Raw genomic sequence first — 15,102 nt, forward strand, 5'->3', positions numbered from 1 at the left:
CTCACAGCCCAGGTCTTTGACCTCCAGACCAGTATTCTTCCCACTCCCCGAGTAATGCTACTCTGAAGCGACTCTGGCAGGGGGCATTCTTGAATTGAGCCAGGGATTGGATGAGGCAATTCCACTGCAAGTTTCCCAATCTCCTCTCCTGACAACTCATCTAGCATACCAAATCCAATTTTTTCCTAAAACATCTTGCTTGTCATTCATTGTTTGGAAAATGTTAACACCTCCCTATTCCTACTGCGTCATTTCACCTGTCTCTCCTCTTTTGAGGCTCTCTGTGACGGTTTAATGTTTTTCATATTCCCCCAAAGAGCTGCTCTGCTCCAACCATGCCATTCTCTTCCTGTGCTCATTAGGACTATCTCATTTCTCCTGATGTTGCCCTGTCTAAAACACCCCACTCTTCCCTCCTTCCCCCTTCATCAAGTTTTCCCTGACCACTGGAGTCCACAGGGATCTCTCCTTTCTTCAAACTCCCAGTGTACTTAGCTGATATCACATGATTTCGCCTATAATTATTCAGTTTCTTATATGTGTCTTTTCTCCCTAACCAGCACAGGAGCTCCCTAGAGGCACACAGAACCAATCTTCTCCTCCTTGTCTCCCTTACAGTTTCAGCAGAGGGCTGATAAATACATATGATGCATGGGCTAAGGAGCTTTACCACACCCCGTACCACCCCCACCCCCCAGTCCCCATCACTTGGCTTTAGAGGTTCCAATCCTTGAGTTGACCTGAGCTGACTCTGTTCCTGTCTTGGCCACTGGCATCCCAACAAACTCCCTGAAGGTGACTCGTCTTCCACATCTGGAAAATTAGGCCCAGAGAGGGAGTTGCAGGAGGCACAGATCAAAGACAGCAAAGGATATAATATCTAACAGATTTTACTGTTCCCTCAGTCTCCCCTTCAAAGCATTGCTCACATTCTAGCTGGAACACCCTCTTTCTCTGCCTCTCCAGACATATAAGAAGCAAGGAAAAAGGAGAGCTTTCCATGAGGCAAGCTGACCACTTGTCAGAACCATCACCTTCTTGGCAAGAGATGCTCTGTCTTTTTGATACTTGAGTGGAAGTGGGTTGGGAGGTAGGCATGCCTGGGTCCTCGACACAGGAAGTGGGTCAGACTGCATGACAGCCACCTGCTGCACATTAAACTGGGGCAAGGGGAGGAGCAAACCACAATAAAAACCAAAACCCAGCATAGTGCAACAGTGAGACACGAATATGGCCTGCTCGTGCAGGGGCCAATGAGCGAAAGCAATGACTCACAGTCGGAGCTCCCAGTCCAGTTAAGGATGGTGACCACACTCTGGATCTTTACCAAGCACCCTGAAGGCAAGCAGGAGGAAAGACCATGGGTAGGGGCGCGCGCGCGCGCGCGCGCGTGTGTGTGTGTGTGTGTGTGTGTGTGTGTGTACAAGTTGGGGAAATGATGGAAGGTGGCGGGGGTGGAAGGCTCACCAGTCCCGCTCAGAGGGCTCACGGTATGGCAGGCCCAAAAGTTTGAAGACATCCTTCTCTGTGGGGGTGGGCAATGCCCGGCCTGGCCCCACCTTGACACCATGGCCATCACGCACAATGGCAGTGCTGAGTGCATGTTCTGACAAGCTCATGCCCTTTGTTTTGGCCAGTGCCCTCATGGAGCGGTTAAAGTAGGCAGAGCCAGTGAAATACAGTAAGGCACAGGCAAACTCACTATAGGGCACCACAATGATGTCCAAGCGCCGGTGGTGCCGGCCAGGCCCTGGCAACTGGCACACGCCCAGGTACTTCTGCTGCTGCCCATTATCATCCTGGCTGACCAGGTCATCTGTCAGGAACCCTGCACCAGGATGGCCAGGAAGAAGAGGGAATTAGGAGATGGAGAGAAGAGTCTAAAACCTCCCCCCAACTCCAATCTCTTTTCTCCTTGTGCTCTGAGAAATACAGATCATCAGGAGCACAAGCTTCTTTGAGACAGCTCCAGGAAAGAAAGTGATCTGTCTGATGTCATATAGCTAATCAACTCAGGGCTTGAATCCAGGCCTCCTGATTCCCATCCAGGCCTCTCTTGGTTCCCTCCCCACTTGGTGCCCCCACTTCTCCCCAGGCTTTATCCTTTAAGGAGCCTCCTGGCCACACCTGGAGCCCCATACCTCGTTTCCGAAGGGCATCCAGGAGCCGACTGAAGATGCCCTGATGAGACCGTCCATCTGGGTGAGTGACCAGCACATCAACATCCCCACACGTAGCCTTACCCCGGCGATAGGAGCCACATGCCACAGAGAGCAACCCAGGATTGAGAGTATGAGCTGTCTCCCGGACCTGCAAGGTGCAGAAGCAGAGGTTTTGGTGATCAGGTGCCTATCCCTCTCTGGGCCTGAGGCATTCATAACTCAAGGTCCAAGAATGGTCCCAGGAGGGCAGGTGATAGGCTGAGAGAATAAGGAACAGAAACTAAGTGCCCTTGGGCAGGAAAATGAATGGACAGGAAGAGGGTACAGGCCATCCTCTACCTTTAATAAAGAAAAAGATGGCAATGGGTTAAATGAACAGGTGAGACTGAGATTAAATGGACATTAGGCCTGACTAACAGAAAAGGGCCATTTCCAAACCCTCCTTTTAACTACTGGCTCTTTCCTTTTCACCTTCAAGCATCCCCACATCTTCATCCTTAAAAAGTATTCATTGGACCCAATCATCCTCTGAAGCTTTGGTCCTGTAGCTTTCCTCCTTTTAATAGCCGGATACCTAGAAAAAAGCTGGGCACACCTCCCTGCAATTTGGTCTCCATCTACTACTGAACTGGTACCTTTTCTCCAGGGTATCCCAGTCCTCATCATGACCTCTCAGACACATCTGACAATGCTGACCACCCTTTCATGAGGGATACTCTCTCCTCCATGATTTCTCCCAATACTGTTCTGTGGCAGACAATCCTTTTTTATCTTGTTTGCAGGAAAAGTCCTGCCCTCTAAGCAGGGGTGTACCTTAGGGTACTATCCTAAGCTCTCTCTTCTTTTCTCTCAACTCTTATCTGGTGATCTCATCAACCCCCCTGGATTCAACTCTTGTCACTATACAAATGACTCTCAAATCTACACATCTCTCTCCTAAGCTCTATCTGGCTCCTGGCCATCTGTACCCAGATGGCCCACGGGTACCTGAAATTCAAAGTGTCCAAAAGAAGATTCATTATCTTTCCTCCTAAACACATCCCTCCTCCTGGCTGTCCTATTTTTACTGAGGACACCATCACTCTTCTGATCATTCAGATTCAAAGCCTCAGAATCATCTTCAACTCTTACTCTTACTCACTCCCCGATGCCAATCAGCTGCCAAGCACTTGGGATTCTACCTCCTCCTCCCCTCACATCAAGCCCTTTTTTCTCTATTCCTCCCACAATCAGCCTGCTACAGGCCCTCCCTCACTATTTATCACCTGGTCTACATGATGGCCTCCTAATCATTTTTCCTCCTTGAAGTCACTCCTCTCTCCAAATCATCCTTCAGAAGACCAGATATTCTTGGAGCTTCACTCTGATCACATCCCCTCTTGCTCAGGCAGCCTCAAGAAGCTCCCATTGCCCTTAGGATTGAATGCCATGTCCTATTTGGCATTGAAAGACCTTCACAATTTGGGTCTAGCTGACTCCTCCTCAGATGCTTTTGATCCAACCAAAAAGACTTGCTTTCATCTCCCCATGGATGACACTGTATTTCCCATCTCCACATTTTTGCACAGGTTGGGGGCTGGAATGCCCTTCCTCTTTACCACCACTTTCTAGAGATCTTTACTCCCTTCAAGGTTCAGTTCAACTACCAACTCCTTCAAGAAAACACTTTTCCTGATTCCTCCGGTTAGCACATACCTCCCCATTCTTATATATTTTGTATGTTTATTTTTCTGGATTTTTTTTAAATCTAGGAACATATCATATCCCTCTAGTAGAATATAAGCTCCTTGAGAGCAGGGACTACCTCATTTTTTAATATGTATTGGGCCTATCCCAAGGGAAAGGAGGAGGAAGTATAATTCTATCAAAAGTATCTGAACTATGGTGGGTCCTAAATAAATCCTTGCTGATTAACTGATTTATTTAGCACTGTAACAAGTCACTGAGGGAGGTTGTAGAGTCAGTCCTCCTCAAATAGTTAATATTCTCCCAAATGTAACTAGGGGGATAGACTAACCTAAGCACCACCCCCTAGTATCTATAAATATAGGTTAGAAGATGGGGAGTATGAGGGAGAGGGGGGTCCAGAACTGACCAGGTGCCCAGCATCCAGAGCCCAGTCTTTGATGGGGAGGGGGAAGGAGGAGAAGTCTATACCCTATTTTCTTATGGCTTGAAACAAGGGATGATTTTCAACCCTAGGATTATCCTTCATTAAGGAGAGATAAACTCATTAGATTCCATCCTAGAGCCACTGAGATCTTTCTCATGCAGATGGCCTTCCCACCTTCTCCCCTGGAAATGAAGATTTTTGTGGCCTTCCAAAGGATGGAACCGGGCCTCCTCGGTTGTCTCCGGACAAGAGGCATCCACTAATCCTTTAATTCGGTTCTTGGGCCTATCCCAAGGGAAGGGAGGAGGAATCGTAATGCTATCAAAAGGCCTCAGAAGCAGACCCAAAGCTTCTGTCTGTTCAAATAGGGAAGAGAAGTGCTTCTGATCTAATCTAAGTTGGGGGAGGGGAGGAGAGGGGGAGAGGAAGGGGGATGGGAGAGTGTATTCTTTATGCCTGGGTACCGTGAATGAGTGACAATGTCAGCAGGAATGGTTTTGCCACTGTGATGGATGGACACAGGGATGACACAAACTAATCTTGTGCCTGTCCCCAGGGGTCTCCCCATCCTCACTCTATGCCCCACATTGTCCCTCTTGTCTCTCATAGAACATTCTCTCTTTAACGGGCTTTTCTGGCCCTGGTGGTCAAAGGGCTTGAGGATGAGAGAAGGAAAGACAAATTCAATTCAATTTTAAAAACGTTGCAGTATCTGTTGTGTTTGAGACCATGCCCATTTAAACTCAATCAGAGGCAGCCCTGCCATGTCACCCAACCTCACCCTACCACTAAATAAATGACTACCCCAATGATAACTCTGCCCCAAATCAACCTCCAGTCTAACCCGAACACAATCAACTTCAGATACAAGCCTACACTAGCATTACTCTAAGAGGAAGTATTGTCCAGTACAGAGTAACCCTGGCTTGGGACAGGTACTTAGGCTTTGGTCCCAGCCCCGTCTGTCATTAATAGCCCGGTCACTTTGGCATACTTCACCCTAGAGCCTTAGTGCCTTCTCCAAGAGAGTGAAACCGGACCCTCTCCAAGGGCTAACTTCATGCTAACTCCAGCCTTCACCCACCTCTGAGCTAACCTTCATCTTCATACAAATCTTAAGCCTCAGTCCTAGAAAGAAGACGTGGAGATGAGGGCAGTGACTTTGGAGATAGCCACTCTGCCCATGAGCAGTATGGAGACACATCTTCCCACCTCCATCTCTGTTCTCTCTCCCTTCCTTCACCCCGTAACATGTTGTGGATGCTTCCCATTTGGGGACTTTTAGGAAAGCCAAAAGAGACAGTGCACTCTCCTTCACTCTCGGCCTCTTGTGACTCCACTGCCTTTCCTAGCTGCCCGATTCTTGCTTCCCAGTCTCCTTGGGCAGAGCTCATTATGGCTCATCATGGAGGACACATGACCTTGTGTACTTCCTATGAAAATCTGTTCACTTCCCCTCCCCACCCATTTCCCCAACTTAGGGTTTCTGCTCACAGTTTTCTCGATCTCTGCTGCCTCTTCCCTGGGTATGCGCTCGAGGAAGTCCTCATAATGCTTTAAGCCAATAGCCTGCTGAGTACTCAGGGTGGCCTGACTTTGAATGTCCTCCAGAGTCCGGAAGCCCTGAAAAAGCCAGCCATGCAGTAGGAGGTAGTGAGGTCCCAGGACCAGTAGCACTCAGATCCACTACTTGAAAAGGGTCCCAGAATCTACCCAATCTCAGGGGAAGGATTGATGGGAGAGCAACCCTAGGAAAACAGGGTCTGTGCTTAGAAAGAACCAGGAAATGTGGAATCTTTTCTTTCCCAGGAAGGTAATAATAGGAAGCACCCTGAGCTCATAGGGAACAAGAGCCTCTGGGGCAGTTCTGGGAAATAGGGAAGGGGACAAGGTAGGAGAAGCAGGTTCAGATAAGCTCTGACTTCCATCTGAGGAGAGAGTCCATTTAGATTTTATGTTTCCAGCAAAGGGCAAGTCTAAATTGCAGCCCAATAAAGTGAGGTCACCAACAAGGAGCTCAATAGCAGTGGGCAGGGGGTAGGCAGAGTAGTGACCTGCTGGTACCACATCTGGGCAGTCTTGGCTCCCACTCCCCAGATGTTGGAGAAGAGCTCTAGGACAGGTACACTGTCACTGATATGGTCCAGTTTCCGAAGATGACCACTCTCGACAATCTCCATGATCTTCTCTGCCATGCGCTTTCCAATCCCTGGGATGCCACAGGCTTCCTATGGAATGTGGTAACAGTGATACAAGGATGGTAGAAGAGGCGAAGGGGGACCTCGATGAACAAGATACACCTGTGCTGGGCTGGGGTGCTTCCTGAAGCTCAGGATGGCAGAAAGTTGCAGTTATGTAACCCTAGAGTTCAGAGTTAAATATAGGGTAATAATTCTAAGGATAAGGAGGCTTCGGGAGTATGTGCTGACAAAATCAAAGGAGAAAGACACCATGTGCATGCAGTATGAATTGCTAGGACTGTTTCCTACCACCTTAGCTTAGGCCCTCAACTCCTCTCACCTAGACAACTGCAATGACAGTCCTTCCTCATCCTACCAGTCCATCATAGACCCTGCTACCAAAATAACTGTCCTTCAGTGCAGATTTGACAATGAAATTTCCCACTCAACCAGCTCCAGTGACTTCCAGTTGCCTCTAGCATCAAACATATGATCCTCTGTTAAGATTTGAAAGCCTTACACAACCTGGCCCCAGCTTCTCTTTCTAGTCTCACTAAATATGCCTTTCCCTCCCATGCTTTGCCAATCTAGCCACCTGACCTTTGCTCCACTCTTCATCCATTACCATCTCTCCCGCCTCTCTACTTTTGCTCTAGAAACTCATCCATCCTCTGTGTCTGGAAAGTCTTCCCTCCTTTTCTCACTCCCTTCGAGATGTAACTCAAGCACCAGTTTCTTTGTGAAATCCTTTCTGATTCCCTTACTTCTGGGGCCCTCCCTCCTAAACTACCTTGTACTCAACTAGTTGGCATGCATTTTTACTTATTTACTTCATGTTTTTGCTATATGTATTTTTACATTTATTTTCTGACTTTCTTCTTGTAAGAAAGCTTCCTGCAGCAGGAATTGTTTTATTCTTTGTGCTTGTATCTCTAGTGCCTGGCACACAGTAGGTGTTTAATACTCTGTTGAGTGGCTGTCTCCTTGCTAGTTGGAAGAAGACCCCTTCATTGACCTTCCTGAGCCCTAATCAGAACAGGCATTCCTCAATGGCAGAATTGTTTCCTTTCCCTCAGAATGAGGTCCTCACCCTTCAGACTAGGGTTCTCTGTGAGTAGGAGCCATGACTCCCTCCTGAGACATAGGGCTCTGCTCCTACCCTGAGGTATTCAGGACTCCTACCTGGTAGGAAGAAACAGGCTTGGGAAAGCTCTTGAGGGCATTAATAGCCTTGGAGTAGCCTAGAGTCCGCCATCTGTCACCTTGGACAGCATAGGCTTTAGCCAGTACTTCCAGCTTCTCTGTAATGTGAAGGTTGTGGTTGGTCATCTTCTGACTAGAGGGTTGGGCACACACCCACTTATCACTGAGGTTAGGAGCCAGGCTGGGCTCAGTGTCTCCCTCAGGGGTGCTTGGGTATCGGCCAGTGATCAGGGCTTCCAGGTCATCAGGGGTAACCTGTACTTCCTCTTCATCACTGTCTTCATCATCAGAGTTAGCCTTGGTATAGAGAACAAACATAATTAATTCCAGCCTTCCCCTCCCTTTCTCTTCCCTCTAACCGGGGCATCCCAAGGACAGAGGCCGTCACTACTCCCTTAGTTTGGAATTTTCTTGAGCTTGGGAGTTGGCTATCCTCTCTCAGATGCAGACTCTTCCATCATTTTAGGGACTCCAAGAAGGGAGGGATCATATTTCCCTCCATCAGAGAGGGAAGAAAGCGGTCCTTTCTTCCTCCCACAGCACTCAGCTCATGGCTCTGCCCCAAACCAGTGGTGAGGTGGTACATAGTACTGACTGAATGTAGGGGGAGAAAATCACGAAATTTTCCAAACTATTTTCAGGTCTTTACCCCTGGGCACAGGCTACAAGATGCTGAGTTTCCTGAAGGTCTCCCAGTTTCCTACAGCACCTAACCTGTGGCTGGATGCTCAATTGTGAGTGTGGTTCCTGGGATTGGGCCAAAAGAGCAACAGAAGAAAGCACTGAAGTTCCAGAGGGCCCTGGTTGGAAAGACATGTCTGTCTTGTTCAGGAACCTGTAGAGAGAGTGAAAAAGTAGCATGCTATGCCACCACAGTTCTAATTTCTAGGCTGCACTGAGACCTTTCCTGCCCTGGGCTTTAGTTTGACCATTTGTCCAGTGGGGATAATGAAATCCAACTTCTCTAAGAATTAGCAAAAAACCATGGGTGAGTGGTACCTTTGGTGGTTCAGCTGAGGGCAGTTCAGTGGGGCATTTGCTCCAGCAAATGAAAAGATGACACAGTGAGGCTGGGCTCACCTGTTAGGAATGATGACATGGAATCCAGCAGTGTCCACCAGTTTCTGCTCCTGTAAACACTGGCTCAGCCATGCTGACTTCACCAGCTGGGCCCCAAGGGGCAGCTGCGGTAGCTTAAGGAGGCGTAGGGCTCGCTCACCATCCACAGTTTCATCCACCACAATGTGAGTGATCCCTGGGGCCTTAGGGGAGCAGATTTGGCCCCCATGCTGAATGATTTGCTTCTCAAAGATCTCTGCCCGGGCTCGACCGATGCCCACTGGTAGCACGTGGACTTGCAGTGTGCTCAGCCACTCTGCACAAGAATCATTCCAGTTCTCATCAGCACCTGCCCTCTCCCTTCTCTAGCTTCAACTTGAAGAATGGATCAAAGAATGAGCAAGATACAGTGAAAAGACTGCTGCCTGTGGAGTCAGCTAAGATTAGGATTCAAAGCCTGCTTTTTACACATTCCTTGCATAAAAAGTCACTTAACTCTCTGATCCTGTGTTTCCTGACCTATAAAATGGGGAGGATATTACCCCTTACCTATGTAACAGAGTTGTTGTGAGGCAAATGCAATGAGTTGTTTGTTATTATGGAATAACTCCCTCCTTTTTTAACTCTTCTGTTGCTCCTCTCCCTGAAACTGCAGCTCAGGGCAGCCTCCTCCAGGAAGCTCCAAACTGCCAGTAGAATCCTGGCCTTGTACCCTTCCAGAATTACTCTAGCAGAAAGGGCAATTGACATTATCTTCCTCCAGGAGTCCCTCTGAGGGCACAGGCCCTTCCCAAGGGACTCAGTTCAGAGCTCTGCTCCTCAAATCCTTTTTAGGCCTCTAACTGTCCTACTCACATTGAGGACTTGGGCAAGATGGCCTAAATGAATCCAAGGCCAAGTTTGGGGGGAAGTGGGGTACAATAGGTCAATAGTCTCTAAGGGATAAGTTGGAAATCAGGGCTTCCTTGCATGGTTGATTTTAGACACATTCAATGTGGGAGAGAGGAGGCTGGATGACACATGGGGGTTAGGGGAGAAGAGAGAGAATAGGGTTCACCTCCAGCTTCTGCTTTTTCCTTCTTGGGAATCTTCAAAAGTCCACTCCCATCAGACTCAGTTCTCATTTTCTTCCGTTTGGGAAAGGCCTTCAAGATCCCTCGAGGCTCCATGGCTAGGGGTGAGTCTGGCCCCTTCTCTTTGAGGATAAATTAAGACAGAAAAGTAGGTGAGGAAGGGCAAGGATTTCCCCTCTTTTGCCCCCAAAAAGTCAGAGTTAAGTTGGTTAGTTGGTTGTTGTCCTTCAACTTAAAGAGGACCAAAATGACAACACTAGTGATGTCTTTTGACTCTTAAATAAATTGGATTTAAGTGAGGCTGCTGTATAAAGCTATTGGCTTCGCACTCTTCCAAAATTATTGAAAACAGTGAGATAAGGGAGCTGTCCCAGGACCTATCCAGGAATTATAAATGAACTAGGCTTTGGTCATAGCTGACTGGGGCAGACTTGTTGTCTTACCTCTGAATTAGGTATGGACCACTAGGTAGTTTTTCCAGAGAGGAGAATGGGACCCATCCTTGAGGGAACTTGACCCAAGCACAGGGCCCTACCTGGCTCCTAATTCTCAATAGCTTTCTGAAGTAAAGATATGGAAAGAAGTTATTCAATCAGGAAAATGAATAGTCAGCAAGGACCTAATAGTCTCTGTATAGCACAAAAAGGACAAAGTTTGGAGCAGGGACTAGAGTTCATATTTTGTTAAAAATAGCCATTGTTACACATGGAGAATATAAAAAGACCTTGTTTTTGGATTTGGAACTTAAGATTCTAGGTACAAAATCCAGTTCTACACTTACTACCACTGTGAACTTGGGTGAAACACTGAACATCTTCAGGTCTCAGTTCCCACACTGTTCAAATGAAGACGTTGGACTGGATGACTCCTGAGGTCCCTTCCAGCTTCTAATACATGATCAAACAATAGTAATAATATAAGACTCACATAATACCAGGCAGATATTATATGCAAGGAACTCAAGTGCCAAGAAAACACTTGTAGCTTGGTGCGGGAAGAATTGCAGGGAGTTTGGGAGACGTTCGGACAACTCCCTTATGCAGAGCTTTATTCTGATGTTGGGGAAGGGCCTGGGCTATCCTGAAGGTGGAAGCTCAGGGGTATTATTACTGAATAGGACTTTCCCTAGCTGTGGCTAGGCACCTTACCTCTGCTTGCCTCAGTTTCCTTAGCTGTGAAATGGAGATTTCTGATCATCCTCATTAGGATAGCACCTACCTCCCTGGGTTGTTGTGAGGCTCAGATGACATAATATGTGCCAGGAACTTGGTACAGGGCCTGGCACACAGTAGGCTCTTAATAAATTCTTCCTTCCTGGGAATATGGGGTGGGAGGGCGGTACTGCCCTCACGCGATGCGGGCTGGTCACCACGTGGGTGAGCTGACGCCAACGACCCGTAATCCCCACTCAGGGGCTGGAATCTCTCGGTCAGGCAGGGGCGGCCTGGACTCCCGGGAAGCAGGACGCTCACCCTTAGGTCCGGGCTCTTTAACTGCCCCACCCCCACCCTGACTCTAAGTACTCTGGAGACTGGCTAGGAAGGGGGTCACCACCCATACCTGGCTGGACGTCTTCCGGGTCACCCGGAAGCGGCCCTGCGGCGGTGGTTGCTATGGCATTGCCGGGTCGCGCAGCCCCGGGTAGAGAAGATGGCGGTGCCGGGATGGCTGGAGAGGTTGCGGGCTGCGGAGAAGACGGCCCTGTTGCAGGACGGTAACACGGGGACAGCACCCCAGACTCCCCAGGCCTGGGCTCGCTCTCCCGGCCCTCCCCCACAGCGGTCGTCCCGGCTGAGGCCAGGACGGAAGCCGGCCTTGGAACCCCCAGGGGACTGGGGGCTGCCGTCGAACCCCGAGGCCTCGGGGCGGGCGGGGCCTGCGGGGGCGGGGTGGGCTCGGTTCTGGGACTTCTAACCCCGCCTCGGTTGGTTGTGAGCTCTATTCCCCGCTTTCGGGTCACCCTTGCCCTGCTCTCGAGGATCTTCCAGGCAGATGGAAGGATGGGCCAGGATTCAGGGTCCAAAAAGCCAGAGTTCGTGTCCTTCCCACTTGTTTTGTGTGACCATAAAACCTCCCAACCCCTCTACTCTGGGTCTCCGTTTCCTTATCTCTGACGTAAGGGGGTTGACCCAAGTGAGCCTGTAGCACTACACCGAAGTCTGTGCTCCAAGGACCCCAGGAACCGGGGATGTACGAGTGAGACTAGGGCCCAAGGGAGGTCGGGGTAAAGTGCATCTTTGACTGTTCTCCTGCTCCTTCTGCTATCCTTGATACCTCCTCTGGGCTCCCCAGTGGACAAGGAAAAGAGGAAAACCGATAGCAATGTCCACTACACCAAATCTGGTTGTTGCTTGTCACTGTTGCTACAGGGGTCGTGCTTAAGGAGTGAAACTCGGACTGGTGTCAAAAAAAAAAAAAAAAAAAAAGGCTTTCGGTTCTTTGAAGAGCTGCATCCTAGCTGTAGTCAGCCCAGAAAACCCAGAGGGTACCATTTCTGTTTTTGTGTGCATGCCATCTAAGACTTAGTTCCTGGTTCTGGGGAGTTCTAAACCTTTTCTAGAACTGACTTTCACATATTATGCCTGTACTATGCATTTGGGAAGCAAAAAAGGGCGAGGGGGGAGCACAAGCAAATATTCCGATTCACTTAGAAGTAATATGTGGTGCCCTAATGCAGTCAATCACTTAGAAACTGAAATCCGACTGTTAAAATACTTGATAACATTGCTACTAATTACCAATAGTACTCAGTCCACTCACTTTTTCTTAATTTCATCTATAAAATGAGGGGGTTGGACTAAATGGTCTCTAAGGCTTCTTTCAGTTCTAGATTCATTATTTTATAATGGCACAGGGTGTTAGGATTGAGGTGGCATACGTGCTTAGGGATGGTGTGTTCCCTCTGGGTCTTCTGTAGGCAGGAATAGGCAGAATACTATCTTTATGAGCTGTTCAGAATGGTATTTGGCATGTAGGGTTAGTTTCCAATGGACACAAACTGTCCTCCCCAAGAATGTGGTGGAGGGGTAGAGGAAAAGACCCAGGCACTATCTATCTCAGTCTAGTGGAAGAGCAATAAATTTTATTTTTTTCAAATATTTTATTTTTTTCCAATTATATGTAAAAAAGTTAACATTAAAAAAATTTTTGTGTTCCAAATTCTTGCCCTCTTTCCCTCCCCTCTCATTGAGAAGATAATATTGTATGTTATATGTGTGCAGTCATGTAAAACATATTTCTATATTAGTCATATTGTAAAAGAAAACAACCACTTAAAGTTTTAAAAAAAGTATACTTGGATCTGCATTCAGACTAGAAGACAGTTCTTTTTCTAGTGGTGGATAGCATTTTTTTAAATGTTTTAAGACTTATTTTTCCATGGTTACATGATTCATGATTTTTCCTACCCCTCTTCACTCCTCCTGGAGCTGACAAGCCATTCCACTGGATTATACATGTATCATTGTTCAAAACCTATTTCCATGTTATTCTTATTTGCAATAGAGTGAATTTTTTTAATAGATCCAACTTTCCTACCCTTTATTCCAACTCATTCTCTCTTTTTTATTTTTAGAAAAATTTTCCATGGTTACATAATTCATGTTTTTACTTTACTCTTCACCCCCTCAAGCCCCACCCCCCAGCTAACTCGAATTTCCACTGATTTTGACATGTGTGGTCAGTCAAGACTTATTTACATATTATTCATAGTTACATTGGTGTGGTCTTTTCAGGTCTACATCCCCTCATCAACCCAAGTGTTCAAGCAGTTGTTTTTCTTCTGTGTTTCCACTCCTGCAGTTCTTCCTCTGAATGTGGGTAGCGTTCTTTACCATAAATCCCTCAGAATTATCCTGGGTCATTGCATTGCTGCTAGTACAAACGTCCATTACATTCGATTTTACCACAGTGTATCAATCTCTGTGCACAATGTTCTTCTGGCTCTGCTCCTTTCACTCTGCATCAATTCCTGGAGGTCTTTCCAGTTCACATGGAATTCCTCCAGTTTATTATTCCTTTGAGCACAATAGTATTCCATCACCAACATATACCACAATTTGTTCAGCCTTTCTCCAATTGAAGGGTATACCCTTGCTTTCCAGTTTTTTGCCACCACAAAGAGCCCAGCTATAAATATTTTTGTGCAAGTCTGTTTATCTATGATCTCTTTGGGGTACAATCCCGGCAATGGTATGGCTGGATCAAAGGGCAGGCATTCTTTTATCGCTCTTTGGGCATAGTTCCAAATTGCCAGCCAGAATGGTTGGATCAGCTCACAACTCCACCAACAGTGCATTAATGTCCCAATTTTGCCACATCCCCTCCAACATTCATTACTCTCCCCTGCTATCATTTTAGCCAATCTTCTAGGTGTGAGGAGGTACCTCAGAGTTGTTTTCATTTGCATTTCTTTAATTATTAGAGATTTAGAACACTTTCTCATGTGCTTATTGATACTTTTGATTTCTTTGTCTGAAAATTGCCTATTCATGTCCCTTGCCTGTTTATCAATTGGGGAATGGCTTGATTTTTTATACAATTGATTTAGCTCCTTGTATATTTGAGTAATTAGACCTCTGTCAGAATTTTTTGTTATAAAGATTTTTTTCCCAGTTTGTTGTTTCCCTTCTGATTTTGGTTGCATTGTTTTTGTTTGTACAAAACCTTTTTAATTTACTATAATCAAAATTATTTATTTTACATTTTGTAATTTTTTTCTAACTCTTGCTTGTTTTTAACATTTATTAATATTTATTTTTTAGAAAAGTTAACATGGTTACATGATTTATGCTCTTACTTTCCCCTTCTCCCCCCAGCCTTCCCCCCTCCCATGGCCGATATGCATTTCTACTGGTTTTAACATGTGTCATTGATTAAGACCTATTTCCAAATTGTTGATAGTTGCAATGGTGTGGTAGTTTCAAGTCTACATCCCCCATCATGTCCGCATCAACCCATGTGTTCAAGTAGTTGCTTTTCTTCTGTGTTTCCTCTCCTGCAATTCTTCCTCTGAATGTGGGTAGCGTTCTTTACCATAAATCCCTCAGAATTGTCCTGGGTCATTGTATTGCTGCCAGTACAGAAATCCATTACATTCTATTTTACACAGTGTATCAGTCTCTGTGTACAATGTTCTTCTGGCTCTGCTCCTTTCACTCTGCATCAATTCCTGGAGGTCTTTCCAGTTTTTTGCTTGGTTTTAAAATCTTTCCTTTCCCAGAGATCTGACAAGTATACTATTCTGTGTTCACCTAATTTACTTACAGTTTCCTTCTTTATATTCAAGTCTTTCACCCATTCTGAATTTATCT

At 46.7% G+C, this 15,102-nt stretch overlaps 2 protein-coding genes across 3 annotated transcripts in view; one reads left to right on the forward strand and one right to left on the reverse strand.

Moving 5' to 3' along the window:
• Positions 1–1,421: 1,421 nt before the first annotated feature.
• On the reverse strand, positions 1,422–11,029 carry POLL (DNA polymerase lambda). The gene is made up of 9 exons (XM_044662531.1): positions 11,009–11,029; positions 9,775–9,912; positions 8,739–9,033; positions 8,373–8,493; positions 7,638–7,955; positions 6,330–6,503; positions 5,770–5,898; positions 2,142–2,310; positions 1,422–1,828 (listed from the first exon to the last, which is right to left on the reverse strand). Exons 2-9 carry the CDS (start codon positions 9,884–9,886, stop codon positions 1,464–1,466), a joined length of 1,683 nt encoding a protein of 560 aa, XP_044518466.1. The 5' UTR covers positions 9,887–9,912; positions 11,009–11,029; the 3' UTR covers positions 1,422–1,463.
• A 362-nt stretch (positions 11,030–11,391) lies between these two features.
• Positions 11,392–15,102, forward strand: part of DPCD (deleted in primary ciliary dyskinesia homolog (mouse)) — a 29,499-nt gene continuing 25,788 nt past the window's right edge. Inside the window, exon 1 of one of the 2 annotated variants that reach the window (XM_044665504.1) lies at positions 11,392–11,504. In XM_044665504.1, the coding sequence (XP_044521439.1) occupies positions 11,441–11,504 (64 nt within the window). In that variant the 5' untranslated portion in view covers positions 11,392–11,440. Of the gene's footprint in view, positions 12,276–15,102 lie in introns of both variants that reach the window. The other variant, XM_044665505.1, reaches the window with a different exon arrangement.

Source organism: Gracilinanus agilis, chromosome 2 (genome assembly GCF_016433145.1).
Source record: "Gracilinanus agilis isolate LMUSP501 chromosome 2, AgileGrace, whole genome shotgun sequence".
In the NCBI taxonomy this organism is placed as follows: Eukaryota; Metazoa; Chordata; class Mammalia; order Didelphimorphia; family Didelphidae; genus Gracilinanus; species Gracilinanus agilis.